The 15,266-nt window shown below is 44.0% G+C and overlaps 1 protein-coding gene across 2 annotated transcripts in view; it reads right to left on the bottom strand.

Annotated features, from left to right (window-relative positions):
- The window catches only part of HSD17B12 (hydroxysteroid 17-beta dehydrogenase 12), a 202,219-nt gene that overhangs the window by 157,813 nt on the left and 29,140 nt on the right, over window positions 1-15,266 (bottom strand). Inside the window, exon 1 of one of the 2 annotated variants that reach the window (XM_024209808.2) lies at window positions 6,402-6,567. The exons of the other annotated variant lie outside the window; for it this stretch is intronic. Within the exon in view, the coding sequence (XP_024065576.1) occupies window positions 6,402-6,567 (166 nt within the window). Of the gene's footprint in view, window positions 1-6,401; window positions 6,568-15,266 lie in introns of those variants that run through there. 2 annotated transcript variants of the gene reach the window in all.

Here is a 15,266-nt window from a genome sequence, read left to right as displayed (position 1 = left end):
GTGAGGGAGAGGGGAATGTAGTGAGTGGGGCGGGGCCTCAGCAAAGGGGCGGGGTAGATCCTGGGTTGATCTTAAACTCAAAAAGTGATCTTGTGCGTAAAAAGGTTGGAGACCACTGCTCTCCAGGACACTACTACCAAGAGAAAAGACAATAAGCCCATTCAAAATCTCTCAAGAAAATAAGGCAGTTTACCCCCTGAGCTAGTGAATCTATTCACCTCTTCATCTTTCAGGCAGTTTTTGTCAACCCCCTTATCAACTGAATGGTTTCCCATATGGCATTCACCTCCCACACACACTACCGCTGACGTAGGCAATTATAGCAAAACTCATCCAATCTCAGGTTCCAATGTTGTCAATTACGGAAATAGCCCTAAATTTTTTCCAATCAAAGTAGAACTTCACCTGTCACTTTGCTTTGGTACAAACAATTATGTAGGTAGACAACAACTGGACTAAAGCCAAAAGACTATTCTAACAGGATGGAGTGAGGAAACACCACTTCCTATGAAACCTCACTTGGCTACAACTAATGGAAATATCAGGTTTAAACTTAACTCATGAACAGACATCTTAAAAGCAACTCAAAAGGCATTCAAAACTACCCTCACATTCCTTCGAGACATAGGTACAACTACCCAAATCAGAAAACATGTACTACTCACTAAAACAGAATTCAAGGAAAAGAATGTGGAACACAGGAACCGCTGTACCAGATAACACCAACGATCCATCTAGTTCCGTATCCTGTTGGCTAGCACAGAAAGACTGTACCAGAGGAATGTATAAATCTCATATAATGGATAGCTTTGCGATAACATGTCTACAGAAGTCCTTTCCTACCCCAGGCAGTTTCATGGGGGGCTGTTAAGAATGTATTTAGCTATTGTAATTTCCAATAAATCAGGACTAGTACACCATCGTGCTGGGCACTGTATAAACAGAACTAAAGATGGTCCCTGCCTCAACAGACTCACAATCGGAGCACATGGTAATCATAAATATACTTTAAAATACAAAAGAAGGAAACTATCAATAGTTGAATGGACTTTTATAAAAGTCCACTACTTGTGTTCCCTCTATAAAGCTGAATGTGAAATTTCTTGGTCTGATTATTTTGTCTTCATCCATTTAGCACAGGCTAGAGTACAAAGTGTTTTTAACACATCAAAAGCCAAAACAGCAGTTTTGTTCACTGCTTAATTTGTACATCAGTGATACTGAGAAGGCCAATGGAAATGTGCACAGCTCTGAAATAGTTAGCTTCTGCAGAGCTAATGAAGAAAGGACCACCACATAAATATGTAGGTCTCATAAAATAAGAGTAAAAAATGATGTTTAAAATCACAGGGCAGCTTTAACAATGTTAGTCTTGTTGACTTAGATGAAATGCTGGGCTAGAATATTTGGTTTCTTTTAAATACACTGGTAATACTAGCTAACAGTACTGTCCTTACAAGGAGGAAAAAGTGACAACTAAAACTTTTTCTTGTAAAGAGAAAAGAGTGTTAGCTTCCCTCACTGAAAACTGCATTTCAGCTAGACTCCAAACCAACCTATAAGAAACAAACAAAGAAACAAATCATGCTCCTTCATTCAGTTATTGGTGTCCTGGAGATAGAGCCCTGGGTGGATACAAAAATCTGTAACCGCATCCAATCCACCATCCATAAACATCCAAGGATATAAAGTAGATATCTGCAGATTTGCAGGGCTCTACCTGGAGACATAGTAGAACAAAAAATCTGGTGTTGTGGCAATGATAAAGTAATTTTAATATGACAATAGTATGTATCATTATAAAGAGTGTTCTCCAGCCAATAATGAATGTCAACCAAGTGATAGCAATGTTAACTAACGTGAACTGTTTTTCATAACAACAGTAATTTCATTTCTCAAGCTCAACCAAAAGTTAAAATGTAACTGCAATAAAATAATTCCTGTCATGATGAATCTATATTTTAATCATACCTAGTTCTGTGCAACCAGATTTTAAAGCTCACATGTATTACTTTTTTTTTTGGGGGGGGGGGGGGGTTAATGTTGCCTAATCACTGTTTGTCAGTTGGCAGAAACACAATATTGCAACATACATGCATCAAGATTGCAGTTTTACTGATGAGTCAATGCAAATAGAGCTGTCTCTACTGAACTTGTGAATCAGTTAAGAGTATATATTTTGAGAACATGGTACTCAAACAAGGCAAGTCCTGAACAAGAAATTCTGCTCAACTCAAATATTCTGCCTGTACTTCTGGAAAATAGTTTTTAGTAGTGTCCATGAAATGCTACACACTGTAAAAAATAAGTGGCTGCAATAAAGTATGGAAATTGTCAGCCCAAAAAGAAAAATGTTCAGAGTACATGAAAGTGAATTACAAAGAAATCCCAACATAATCTTAACCATAGTTGTAACATTAGTTTGAGAATTTGACTTGGAGTAGGGATTGTGGGCTAGATCTACAAAAAGGACATAGGTGTTTAACTGCCACCTGAGCACATGCACAGCCACTTTAGTCAAGGCACCTGGGCACCTAGCTCAGGTGCCTAGACTAAGGTAGGATCTTGTAACTAAGCATTTCCCCATCTATCTTGCTGCAGGACCTCGTCCGGTAGGCATTTTCAGAGGATACCAAAACCAACACAAGACAGCTAGAGGATGAGGAGGTGCCCTGTTTTAGCCCACTGGTTAGTAACCTCCCCAAGCATTGTATAGGGAGCCTAGGCACCTAACTCAGAGCTGTGGATTCCACTGGGTGGCAATGTGCCTAAATTAGGCACCAAAACACTGTGAATTGCATTGCCCAAGTCCATTTGCAGATCTAGCCCCATGTCTTCTTTTCCAGAAAGCACTTATTATGGGCACTTCTGGAAATGAGTAATACAGCTTCTTCTAACAGCAAGAGCAATAATACGCAATCAACCCGGTAAGCTTCCTCTTAAACAATTCTTAGGGAAACCTAGACACAGGTACTATGCATTAGAGATGTACTGCACTTTTACTGTTCACTGAACTTTAAGAAATTTGTTAAATCCACATTGCCCAAGGTAAGCTAACCTTTGAAAGCATACTTTTGTATTGGAGCCTACTGCTAAACAGCTGTGAAGGAACCAATAGTAGAAAGCATCACAAAAATGAATCTTTAACAAACTGGTAAAAAGAGAAAGATGATGGTAACTTCAGTGATTTAACTAGTGATGTAAACTGAGGCAGAGTCATCAGGGCAAAGATAAAAATCACAATCTCCTGAGGAAAATATAAGTGTTAAGAGAGCTGAATGGAAAAGGAGAAGCAAGAATAAGAAGTTGTGTGCATTCAGCTAAACTGAAAAAAGAATTTGTTTCCAATCCGTGTCATTTCCTTAGGTTTGAATCCTCTTATTTGTCCATATTGCCCTATATTATTAGTATACAATTACAGCAATGTTATGATAATAGACAGATTCAGAATTCAAACAAGTCAATTCCATGTCACTACTGTACTGGCAGTCTGTATTTAAAGAAAAGCTACAAAGCTCAGCATGACAAAGATAGATACACAAAAAGTATATCATGTCACTCACCTCCGTCCTCAAAAACTCAAACTTGTGAAAACATGATGGATATTGCAGGCACTGAAAGCAATTTAGTTCAGCTCTTGATCAACATAAGTGGTGTGAGAAGTAACTGTTCTCTTTTAAAGAGGATTTAAATCAATCATATTTTAGTTGCTGTCCAACATTTGGTCCAAATGTCCTTACTCATTGTAGACCTGACACTTTCACTTACAGCTTTAAATCCCCAAAACTCTGTTAAAGCATGAATTTTTCCTTACTAGCATTAATAATCATTAAGGCTGCATGTCTGTCACAGAGTGACTTTCCGTGACTTTTGCAATGGCCGGTGCTGGCTCAAGGGCTCCTTGACTAGCCAGCCCCTGGGCCAGCAGCAGCAGTTTGGGTGTGTGGGAGGGGGCTCAGGGCTGGGGGAGAGGAAAGGAGGAGCTTCTCAGCTTCCACCGGCATGTCTCTGCAGCTCCTAGGCGGAGGGGCCAGGGGGCTCCATGCACTGCCCGCACCCGCAGGCGCTGCCCCCGAAGCTCCCATTATCTGTGGTTCCCGATCAAGGGGAGCTACGGAGCCGGTGCTTGTGGCAGGAGCAGCATGCAGAGCCCCCCTGGCCACCCCTCCCCCTAGGAGCTGCAGGGACATGCGGAACTGGGTAGGGAGCCTGTGAGCCTCACCAATCCTCTCCCCTCCAGTGCCAGAGGGGGTCCTGGGCTGCGCGCCACTGCGCACCCCCACCCCAGTGCCAGAGAGGGTCGCGGGCCGTGCACCACCACCTGCCCCCCCCAGAGCACCCCGAGGCCCCCCGGTCCGCCCCCCCCCCCACAAGTTTTAGTTAGGGGTATATAGTAAAAGTCATGGACAGGTCACAGACCGTGAATTTTTGTTTTCTGCCCGTGACCTATCCATGACTTTTACTAAAAATACCTGTGACTAAAACGTAGCCTTAATAATCATTATCAACTAAATGTAGCCCTACTAGTTGTTTTACTTTTTAAAAGTATAAATCCTACCAAAACACTACTGTTATAATAAAACAAAAATTGTCAGGCAAGGTGCAAATTGTGAACAAAATGGCAAAGAGAAATTACAAACAATAAACTGAAATTAAATAGTGAAATGTTCCAACAGGTGCATGACTGGCACTTCCTTGGCTGTTTGGAAAGGATCCTGGGGTCACACTCATTAACATTATTTTTTTCCTCAGAACTTCTAACATTCAGGGATTATCTGTTTAACAAATAGTGACAGGGATTGAGTGAGTTATCAAATCCACAGATCAAACTGGTCACAGCACCACAATCAGAACAAAAGCCCCTTGGCTCCCAATCTTGCATTTAGTCCACTAGACCACATTACCATAATGTATTTATGACAGTCAAAACAGAGAATTATCAACAGAAAATGTTTATACTAAAGCCAGATCCTTCTTCCCTTTACACACTTTCCTATTTTTTTCCCTTGGGACCTTCAGTCTAGGTCCTTATCCCAAATTTGGGACTTGGCAGGCTCATATGGCTGAGATATTGAGGCAGAATAAGTTGTATTTCAGGGGGCTGAGGTTATCCCTCAAGCACATGTTTCAGATTCGACTACACATAAGCCTGAATCTAAGACTGATTTTCCACTGTTTTCTTTAAACTAATTTAACACACAGTGTGTCTGGGGTGCAGGGCAGGTTAAGCTATACTTAGGGCCTTACCAAATTCACAGCCATGAAAAACGCTTCACAGACCGTGAAATCTGGTCTCCCCCCATTAAATCTGGTCTTGTATTTTTTTACCCTATACTATACAGATTTCATGGAGAACACCAGTGTTTCTCAAATTGGGGGTCCTGACACAAAAGGGAGTTGCAGGGGATCACAAGTTTGTTTTAGGGAGGTGGCAGTATTGCCACCCTTACTTCTGCGCTGCCTTCAGAGCTGGACAGACAGAGAGTGGCGGCTGGTGAGCAGCGGCTGGTGGCCAGATACTCAGCTCTGAAGGCAGTGCCCCCCCAGCAGAAGCAAAGGGGGCAATACCATACCATGCCATCCTTACTTCTGCGCTGCTGCTGGCGGTGACTCTACCTTCAGAGCTAGGCTCCCAGCCAGTAGCTGCCACTCTCCAGCTGCCCAGCTCTGAAGGCAGCACCGCTGCCAGCATCAGCGCAGAAGTAAGGGTAGCAGTACCGCAACCCCCCCCCCACTCCTTTTTGATCAGGACCCCTACAATTACAACACTGTGAGATTTCAGATTTAAATAGCTGAAACCATGACATTTACGATTTTTAAAGTCCTATGACTATGAAATTGACCAAAATGGACCATGAATTTGGTAGGGCCCCAGCTATATTACAGCTTTCATGTAGTTTTGGATGTATGCAAGCAGTTCATTGGTGAGAAGTTTTGCTGGATCACGCTAATCTGGATTTGCCCTGTCCCCCACTGACACATTCCCACAGCAGCAGCTCCCTGTTACCAGCGGGGAAATGCATCTCCCGCGGTTGCGGGGGGACAGATCAGGACCACGCCAAAACTGGGGAGACCAGGCAGGCCAGCCCCACGCGGGGCAAAGGTGGCGACCAGGAGTAGATCTCCGGGCCTCGGCCCACCCACCCTCTCCGGGCAGGGACTCAGGCCGAGTACAAGGAAGGGACTCAGCGCAGCTCGCCCCCCACCCCGGATAGGGTGGAAGGCTGCCTGGGGCAGTGCCAGCCGCATGGGGTTCCCAGCGCGGAGGGCCCCAATGAAGGGAACGGGAAACCTCAAGGGACCCCGGCGGAAGCCCCTAGCTGAAGAGGGAGCCCCGGGCCGCTCCGGGGCAGGGTGGGCTCAGACCAAGGGCGGGGGCAGCCCCAAAGAAGCCGACTCACCTGCCCAGGCGCCCAGCCCCGGGCCCAGCACCACCGGGCTGCCCAGCACCCAGACGCGGAGCCCGGCCAGCAGGCGGTAGGTGGCCCGCACGGTGATGTACACTGCGCTCAGCACCCCCACCCAGTAGAGAAGACCGCCACTGGGGAGAGTTCCCGGGACCTCCATGTTGCGGGGGCGGCAGACTAGAGAACACTAAACCCTGCGGGCCGGCGCTGACCCACACCCGTAACACCGCCCGCCCACCACTACTTCGCCATTGGCTAGGCTGCCTCTCACTCAAAAACATGCTCCTCTTCCATTGGATAGCGCTTCGCCACACCGCCCCCAAATCTACGGGCCCACACCAACTGCCTTCTGATTGGAAGATGGGGATACTCATCAAACGCTCCCATTCATCAGGCGCCTGCACGCCACGTGGTCGACTTTACGCTTCTACAGCCTTTGGCAGAGGCACTTGTCAGTCACACAGACCGTTCTGCGGCCGTTGGTGCCGTCGGGGCGGGTAGTTTGAACTAAGGTGCAAGGTTTCTGTCAGCTAAGCCCCTGGAATCCCCCGCAGGGGAAAAAGAATCCCCAGACTGGTCCCAACTAGGGGGACAAATGGGCACTGTCTGGGGATCTCCTTCAAGCCCTGAAGGCAGGAGATCCCAGCAGCTCACCAATACCTGAAAAGTGAAGCTTGCAGTTACTGATCTGCAGCAATGTATTTACCACCAATATTGTCAGACATCTGCATAACTATGTATAAGTGTACCAGTGTTTAGGTACCAGATCTCATTGCAGTAGGGCTGGGGCCTTCCTGCTCCTGCTTTTGGACTGTAATCAAAGCTGACAGTAGGGAGACAGGAGTCCAGCTGTGCAGTAAGGCAGATGCCTAAGCTGCTAAAATCTACAGGGCAGAATGTTTGACTCATATCATGGCACAAGACCACATACAGACTAGAAATCAGATATCTGTGCTGTGTCACAGTATGTAAGGCTTTGCTAAAATAAGGGACACAAATGTTCTATTTTCAATAGGATGCAGAACCACATCAGGGACATTTTGCTTCTCCATTAGAAATGTGCAAAGCCACCAAATCTTCATCCTCTGAATGAATAATATTAGGAGCTTGCTATGACACTTATGAAAAAAATAAGAGCACCTAGAAATGACAGTATAAGACAACTTTATTTCAGCTAGGACCTACTACAAAGATTTTCAGCAAGATCTCTTCTTGATGTGAAAAGTAAGTATATTGTTGCACTACTGGAAATAATCAGGTTGGACCTGGTCAATAATGATGTGAAGAATTTCAACAAAAACCTAGCCTGCTGTAAATAGTTTTGGTAAGTCAGTAGATGAGGCTCTTCCCACAGAATCAAAGCTTCAGTAATGTCCCATCATAGATAGCGTTAGCAGCAACTAGGCTAATGCAGGTACCGTACCATCTATCCGATGGCATGCAATTCCAATGTCCTGTTCACATGTACTGTAGTCATTAAAGACTGTGGCACTTTTTGCAAGCAGAGAGGGATTGTTTCTTGTCCTAGCCAAATTGCCATTATGAGTAATTACATTTTGCCTGCCTTTTTTTTCCTCCCAGGTTCATGGACACGCAGTATTTTCCGTCACTTCTACTTGTTACCTTTAAGAACATAAATAGCCCCAATGAAGTAAATTAAGTTATGTGGGTGATTATAGGTTTGCTTTTATAATTTATGGCAGGGGTTCCTAAAGGTATGAATAGGTGCTTCCTCCCCACCCCCGCCTCAGCATTTTTTAAAAAATAAACTTAATCATAATGAAGGCGATAGTTTGTAAAGCAGTTTGAGCGTCTTTGGGAGGAGTGGTTCTGTAACAGGGTGCTTGGCGGGCCTGTCAGCTTAGTGGCTGGCATGCCTGACTTTCAACCCTTTGTTTGCCTGGTCAAGGTGCCTTAGTTTTTCAGGTAGTGAGGGTAGGAGGACCCAGGCCCTCCCACTCCACTGGAGGGGACACTCCAAGCAGGGAGTCTAAATCCACTTTCCTGGACTACTTCCTACCAGCATCCCTTCAGATGGGGTATGGCCCCTATTGTCCAATTTGCTGGGATAGCTTGCCTCTCATGGATCTTGGGCGGTACCCAGCCACGGTCCAGGCTCCTTTGGGCAGGGCAGTCATAAGTTTGGACCGCACCAATCAGCTGTTTGGTGGCGGGTGGGAGGGGGTGGAGCAGGGCGGGAATAGGCAAAGTGGGGGCAGGGCCTCAGGAGGGGCAAAGTGGGGGCACGGGTGGGAAAAGGCAGGGTGATGGTGGGGCCTTGGGGGGGAAAGGGTAGATTGGGGGCAGGGCCTCAAGGCAGAGCAGGGGTGGAACACCCACCCGGACAGAAGAAAGTCAGCACCTGTGCCCACACTGTCTCTGGTCTGCAGTCACCCAGTTACCGGAGACTCCTAGGTCTCCTCTATAATCTCCCTTGGCTGGGAGACAGAACATGATGTCTTGGCTGGCAGGCTACCTTTCAGATAGGGCAGTAGCTAACTCCTGCCTGTTCACCAGTCAGCCTGAACTGGGCCAGGCTTTCTCCTTTTCTCTCCCATCCAGGCCTGGCATTGGCTGCAGGTATAATTGGGTGAGGCTAGCTGGACCCAAAGGCTCTCCTTAACCCCTGCCATGCTGATGGGCACTTTTTCCATTTCATCACAGGTTCAAAGAGTTAAAATATATTATTATTATTATTATTAGTGTATGACTGTCCAGAATAATAGTGGTTCAAGCACATGCCTGTAAACTGAATAAACCATAATGTAGTTTTTGTACCACAGAGTTATTTCTCATGTGTTATGCTCCTTGATGCATCAGGTTCCATCTTCCCATCATTCTGAGTTGTGTGCTCCAAACATTTTTAATATAGTTTTTCGTAAAACAGATGAAGTTCCCCCAGTTATGTAGGTCACAATAACAAGAGTCTGTTATTAGGGAGTTGCTGGGTCAGGGAGCTTTAGTTCTCATATCTAAGATGATTGCTTTGCTTTTAGTCAAACTGCTTGATATTTATTGACTTCTTTTCCTTGTTTACATTGCTTCAATCAGAGCTGGCCCTACGTACAGTAAAGCAGGCCAAAGGTTGAAGCCCTTCACCTCATGCAAGCTCTGCCACACACAGGCTGGCCCTATGTCCCACAGCAGGATTGCACAAGAATGAGACAGATCTCTGTGGGACACCCCTTTTCTCTAGTATAGCAATGAGGCCAGAAGAAGAATCAACACAAGCCCTGATTTCCCTGATTTCAGCAACTTGTGCCCCACTCAAGCCTCTTCCCTCCTTTCCCCATCCCACCCCTCCCAAAACCCCAGGCTTCAACTTGCCCTCTTCCACTTTGGTTTTCTTCACTCTTACCCTTATTGTTTTTTATTGGCCGAGGTTGAGTATGGAAATGATTATTCTGAGTTGGCTTTCCCTCTAAGTCATCACTGGAACATCGTATTGTGTCAAGTATTATTGCTCTGGTTTCACTGTTGGAAGTGCTCTTGTGCAATTTTGTAATAACCTTAGCATGTCTGGTAACCTGGGTCATGTTTCCATGCATCTTATGCTGTATCCTTCATCTGTTGAACTCATCAACCATAAATCTTCTGTGCTTAAGGCTCTTCCACATATCTTTTGGATCATACCCCTTTTAACCTCACCATTCCACTCCTGAGCATGGCTCTGTAGAGTCACTGGAAAATCTCTGTGGCATGCTGCAAATTCTATCTATTTAGCTACTTATATGACCCCATCACTATAATATCTGAGCACCTCTCAATCATTAATGGATTGTCTCTTCATAACAACCCTGTGATGTAGTAAAATATAATCCCCATTTTACAGATGGAGAACTGAGGCACAAAGTGGATTAAGTGACTTACCTATAATCACATAAGAACTCTGTGGCTGAACAAGGAATTGAACCCAGGTCCCTTGAGTCCCAGTCCAGATTTCCATTCAATAAAACATCTTTAATATTCTAATTTTACAGCAGATTTATTTAAATTGGAAAATAGAGACTGTTACTGAATAATACAACAGCCCAATATAGTAATATGGTAGGTCAGGGTTGTTTATTTTGATATTAAATTCAGTCTATATCATGCTGTTCCCCCACTTTCAGTTTTCAATATTTCATAGATTTTGTATTGACATTACATTGCATAATAGCATAATGCAAGTTGTCAGAGATGAAGCTGGAGGTTGAGGCCTGATCTACACTACAGGGTTTGGTCAACGTAAGCTGCCTTGCACTGACCTCACTGTGGAAGTGTCTTCACTTCAATTTGGCTCCTGCCGACGTAAGTGCCTCCCTATGCTGATTTAGTAACACCCCCTCCAAGAGCGGCGTAGAGTCAATGTAATTAGGTCGATGTAATCAGTGTAGACACTGCATTGATTACATCAACTGCTACTGGCTTTCAGAAGCTATCCCACAAAGCCCTACACTGACAATACAATTGATACAATTGCTTCTGGTGAGAACGTGCACCGCCGACACAAGGAGCCGTGTGCACACACAAGCAATTTAATAACTCTAATGACTGTATGCTGACGTAAGTTAAATTGACATAATATAGTAATCTAGACATGGCCTTAGTATGTTGGAAGAGGAAAGTTGTGGGGTTTGGCACCTGGGGAGGCATAGGAAGCAGTTTGGAATTTTGAGTAAAAAATGAGCTGGATATTTCTACTAAAACGGTCAGCAGAGAAATAGTCAACAGTGTTGATGTTTAAATTGTCATGTTCCAGCATATCAACCCATTTAGATTAATGCAGCAGATTGCACCTCTCTTAGCTATTGTTTTGGCTGGCTGAAGGTCCAGGAAGAAATCACTGATTTATAGTTCGTTCATATTTTCATGACCATCTTTACAACCACAAGGGCTAGAAAAGTTTAGATTCTGGAGCACCATTCTGTGTGTGGGTAGATTCTACAGCTAATTCTGTGGCCTCAAATTCACAGATCCCAGTCAGGTGCAAGCCCCTGTGGTCCTATGTTGCTAACACAATAGCAGAAAAGGATGTAACTTTACCATAATCCACTCGCATGTAACATAAATCATTCTGCCAACCAGGGCCAGTACAGCCTCCACAGCACTTCCAGAGCTGAGAGTGAGAAATTGGGATTAGAAATCAAAACTTGATCTTTAATGTGGCAGCGCAGACAAAGCTGGGCCATAGGGCCCGTTTGACAGCCTTTTGTTTAGTGTGGATTTTGTACTGGTTTCTCTGCTAGTTTTATTTTAGTTCTAGTTCTGGATCATCTCAACATCTTTCCTAGTTCCTGTCTGCATTTTTATGCTCTCAATAGGTAATAACTAGGGACGAGTAAACTGGTTCCAATAGGAACTGATCCACACCTTCACCCAAAACTCATCTCACCCGTTTTCATCTGTTAAAGAGTGAATCACTATATGATGGAAAGATTTTATGAGTTAGGTTTAATTTTTTTCATAGATAAAACTGAAAGCAATCTCTTAGATTATTTTATAATCCAAACCTGTGCTTTAAGTAAGATAGGCCCCTGCTCTACCATCTCAATAACTTTCTTGCCTGTACCGAGAACAAGTCTAATGACACCTGCTGATGTGAAATTACAAACAGTACACACAAGGCTGTAGAAACATTGACGCTGCATACAAGACCAGCCCACAGGCAAGAGGTATAAATTTGTCAGCAGGAAAACCAGAACGTAGGGGAAAATGTGTAAGATGTGTAGCAAGCTGATTATCCACAGGAAAGTGAATGCACTACTTGTGCAATACTATAACATGGGGGTGGGATGGAATGCTTTCCCAGTCCTACCACGTGATCAATTTATGCCTGAAACATGAGAAAGTATGACTGTGGTAACTTTTGTACTAGTTAATGTAAATACAACTGTGGCAGTGTACTCAAACAATTTATCCTATGTAATACACACCTTGAATACTGGCTGTGCAATGAGCATCTCAGTGGAGATGGAAGAATACAGGGAGGGAATGCATCTTCTCCCTAGGTCACAGATAAGTTGTGTGGCTTCAGTGCAGCCATTATTGCAAACTTGAGGCTGTATTACCCCATACTCTAATGCACAGCCTCCTCAATGGGAAGAAAATGAGGATCCATGTGACAATGGATCCTACAGCTCTGACATCTCCCCTTTCACACTGGTACACAGAGTGCTGGGAAACTACAACTCCCATGAGGCATCAAAGTGGCTCAGCCACAGGGAGACACCATGGTGCTTCATGGGAGATGGAGTCTGGCTGGGGAACAGAGCCAGGAGGAGACAATGGAGGGAGGAGGGATACAGAACTACATCTCCTATAAAGTACAACAGTGGCTCAAGGGGATGGAGAGATTAATGTTGATTCAAAATAAAATGTTTGTTTGGCTCAAACCAAAATGTAACATTCTCGGTTTCCAGATAGAAAATTCTGCCAAAATCTATCTTTTCCCCTGGAAAACTTTGATTTCAACATAATCCCATTTTCCTGCAAGAAAATATTTCATTCAAAAATTCTGACCAGCCCTAATATTGGGCCAAATCCTGTGATCCTCGTTCAGGCAAACCACTCACTGAAGTTAATACAGATTTGCCATTGACTTCAATAGGAGCAGGAGCAAGTCCTCTAGAGGCAAGGCTTTTTGAGATCAATTTATTACTATTATTATTTATGGCTCGTATTAATATTAATATATTAAACTAGTATTTTTTACTTCTCCCTCTCCCTTGCCCCACACATGCAGGGCATATCCAAATGTTGCCACTTCCTCTTTCTCAACATCGCCAAGATCCACTCTTTTATTTCTATTCTCAAAGCAAAATCTCTCACCCAGGCCCTCATTATTGCCTGTTTTAACTACTGCAGTACCCTTCACTTTGGCTTCCCAGACACCATATATTGCTTCTATTCAGTCCATGCAAAATACAGCAGCTACATTCATCTTCCTTGCCTGTCAATTTGATTATGTCACTCCCTTCTTTAAAACTCTTCTCTGGTTTCCCATCCACTATCAAATAAAATTTTGATTCTGGTCACCACATTCTAAACTCTATATAACTCTGTCTCTCCCTACTTATCCAAGCTTGTCAAGCTTCATGTTGCGCCCATTCCCTCTGCTCTGCTAATGCTCCCAGCCTGGTCAGTTTGTTTGTCAATCTCCTCCATGCCATCTTCCACGTACTCCCCTATGCCAGGTACAATCTCCCCGAGCTCACCTGCAAAGCCTCTATGTTCTCTGCTCATAAGTCCCTCTTAAATATCCACTTCTGCTGTGCTGCTTACAGTGAATCAGACTGACTTGCATATAAATTGTATTTTATTTTCTGTTGTTTCCATTCCATTTTCCCTAACCTTTGTCTCGTTTGTCCTTAGACTGTGAGTTCCTTGGAGCAGGGCCTGTCCTTGAATGTGTGGAAACTACCTAACACATACTGGGTGCTACCATAAGTAAAAACTGAATAATATTACTGTAATGCCCTGAGACCCCCATTCAAATCAGGGCCCTGTTGTGCTAAGCACTGTGCAAATACAGAGTTTGAGAGACAGTTCCTGACCAAAGAACTTACTTAAGACAAGATACAACATATTGGTGCAACAAACAAGTGGAGGGAATAAGGTAATGAGGAGACAGGTTGTGTGGCTTTAGATGAAATATACATGGAAGATCATTGACATTATTACATTAAGTGCAAAGTGTAACAAGCCCAAGTGAATGAGACTAAACCATGTTTTCATCTTTTTAAAATACTACATTTTTATTTTAATAACAAACACATGCTTGCTATGTTTCCTGTTATGAAAGAACATACAATAGCATGTCACTCAAACAGCATACATTATTAATACAAATCTAAATAAATTATAGAAGCCTGTGTGCATAATCAAATTGTATCAAACAATTAAATCTACTGTGGAATTTAAGTTCTGTTGGGTTCAACAACACAGTGTAATCTGGATTTCTTTGCCCTTGAACAAGCATATACATTAGGTTTAATGCTGGTGATGCAGCAAGCCCAGCATGTTAACTGATACACGTGACATAGGATTGTGATGTAGGAAAATATCTTTGTGAAGAAGTGGATAATTAGCCAAGTCAGCGTGATGTGGATTTATCCATATATCCATTACTATTGATTCTTGGTTTTGATGACAATGAATAAATTTGTCCTTAGAGCAGTTTGAGTTGCCACTAGTAAAATTTTGCTGACTTTCTGTATTAATACACAGAATGAAGTAGCTGTTGAGTAGAATAACTTAGCTAACAATTTATTTTTTCCTTTTTATACATCTGATCCTGACAAAGCACCACTCAGGATCAGGCTCTCAGAGAGCTTCCTCCCTAGCAAACCAAAGCTGTATATTATTCAGTGAAATTTGGTTACATTTTTTAGATCTGTACAATTGGATAAATGGAAAGGTAGGGCCCAATCCTGTAGCCGGTAGTCAGGCACACCTCTCATTGTCCTCAGTGAGGGTATTTTCTGCATAAGGACTGCCATAGTGGATTCATAATTACAATAGCAAGGGCAAACTTGCAGGACTGACTTTTTTTTCCTTTTGATGCTGTTTCTCTATCTTACCTTTAGTTAGCAGCAAATAATACTCAACTAGGGTTACCATATTCAAACATTTAAAAAAGAGGACACTCCACGGGGCCCCGGTCCCGCCCCCGGCCCTGCCCCAACTCCGCCCCCAGACCCGCCCCAACCCCACCCCTTCTCCGCCCCCATTGCAACCCCTTCCCCAAAGTCCCTGCCCCAACTTTGCCCCCTCCTCTGAGCACCCTGCATTCCCCCTCCTCCCTCCCGCTCTGATCTTGGTTGGGGGTTGCTAAGTGCTTCCCTGCTCCCCACTCGCCCCGCAGCCCCTATGCCCTTG

Source organism: Terrapene carolina, unplaced genomic scaffold (genome assembly GCF_002925995.2).
Source record: "Terrapene carolina triunguis isolate 2854851 unplaced genomic scaffold, T_m_triunguis-2.0 Scaffold96, whole genome shotgun sequence".
Lineage (NCBI taxonomy): Eukaryota > Metazoa > Chordata > Testudines > Emydidae > Terrapene > Terrapene triunguis.
Note: the sequence above shows the minus strand (reverse complement) of the source record. Positions and strands in the feature narration are given on the sequence as shown.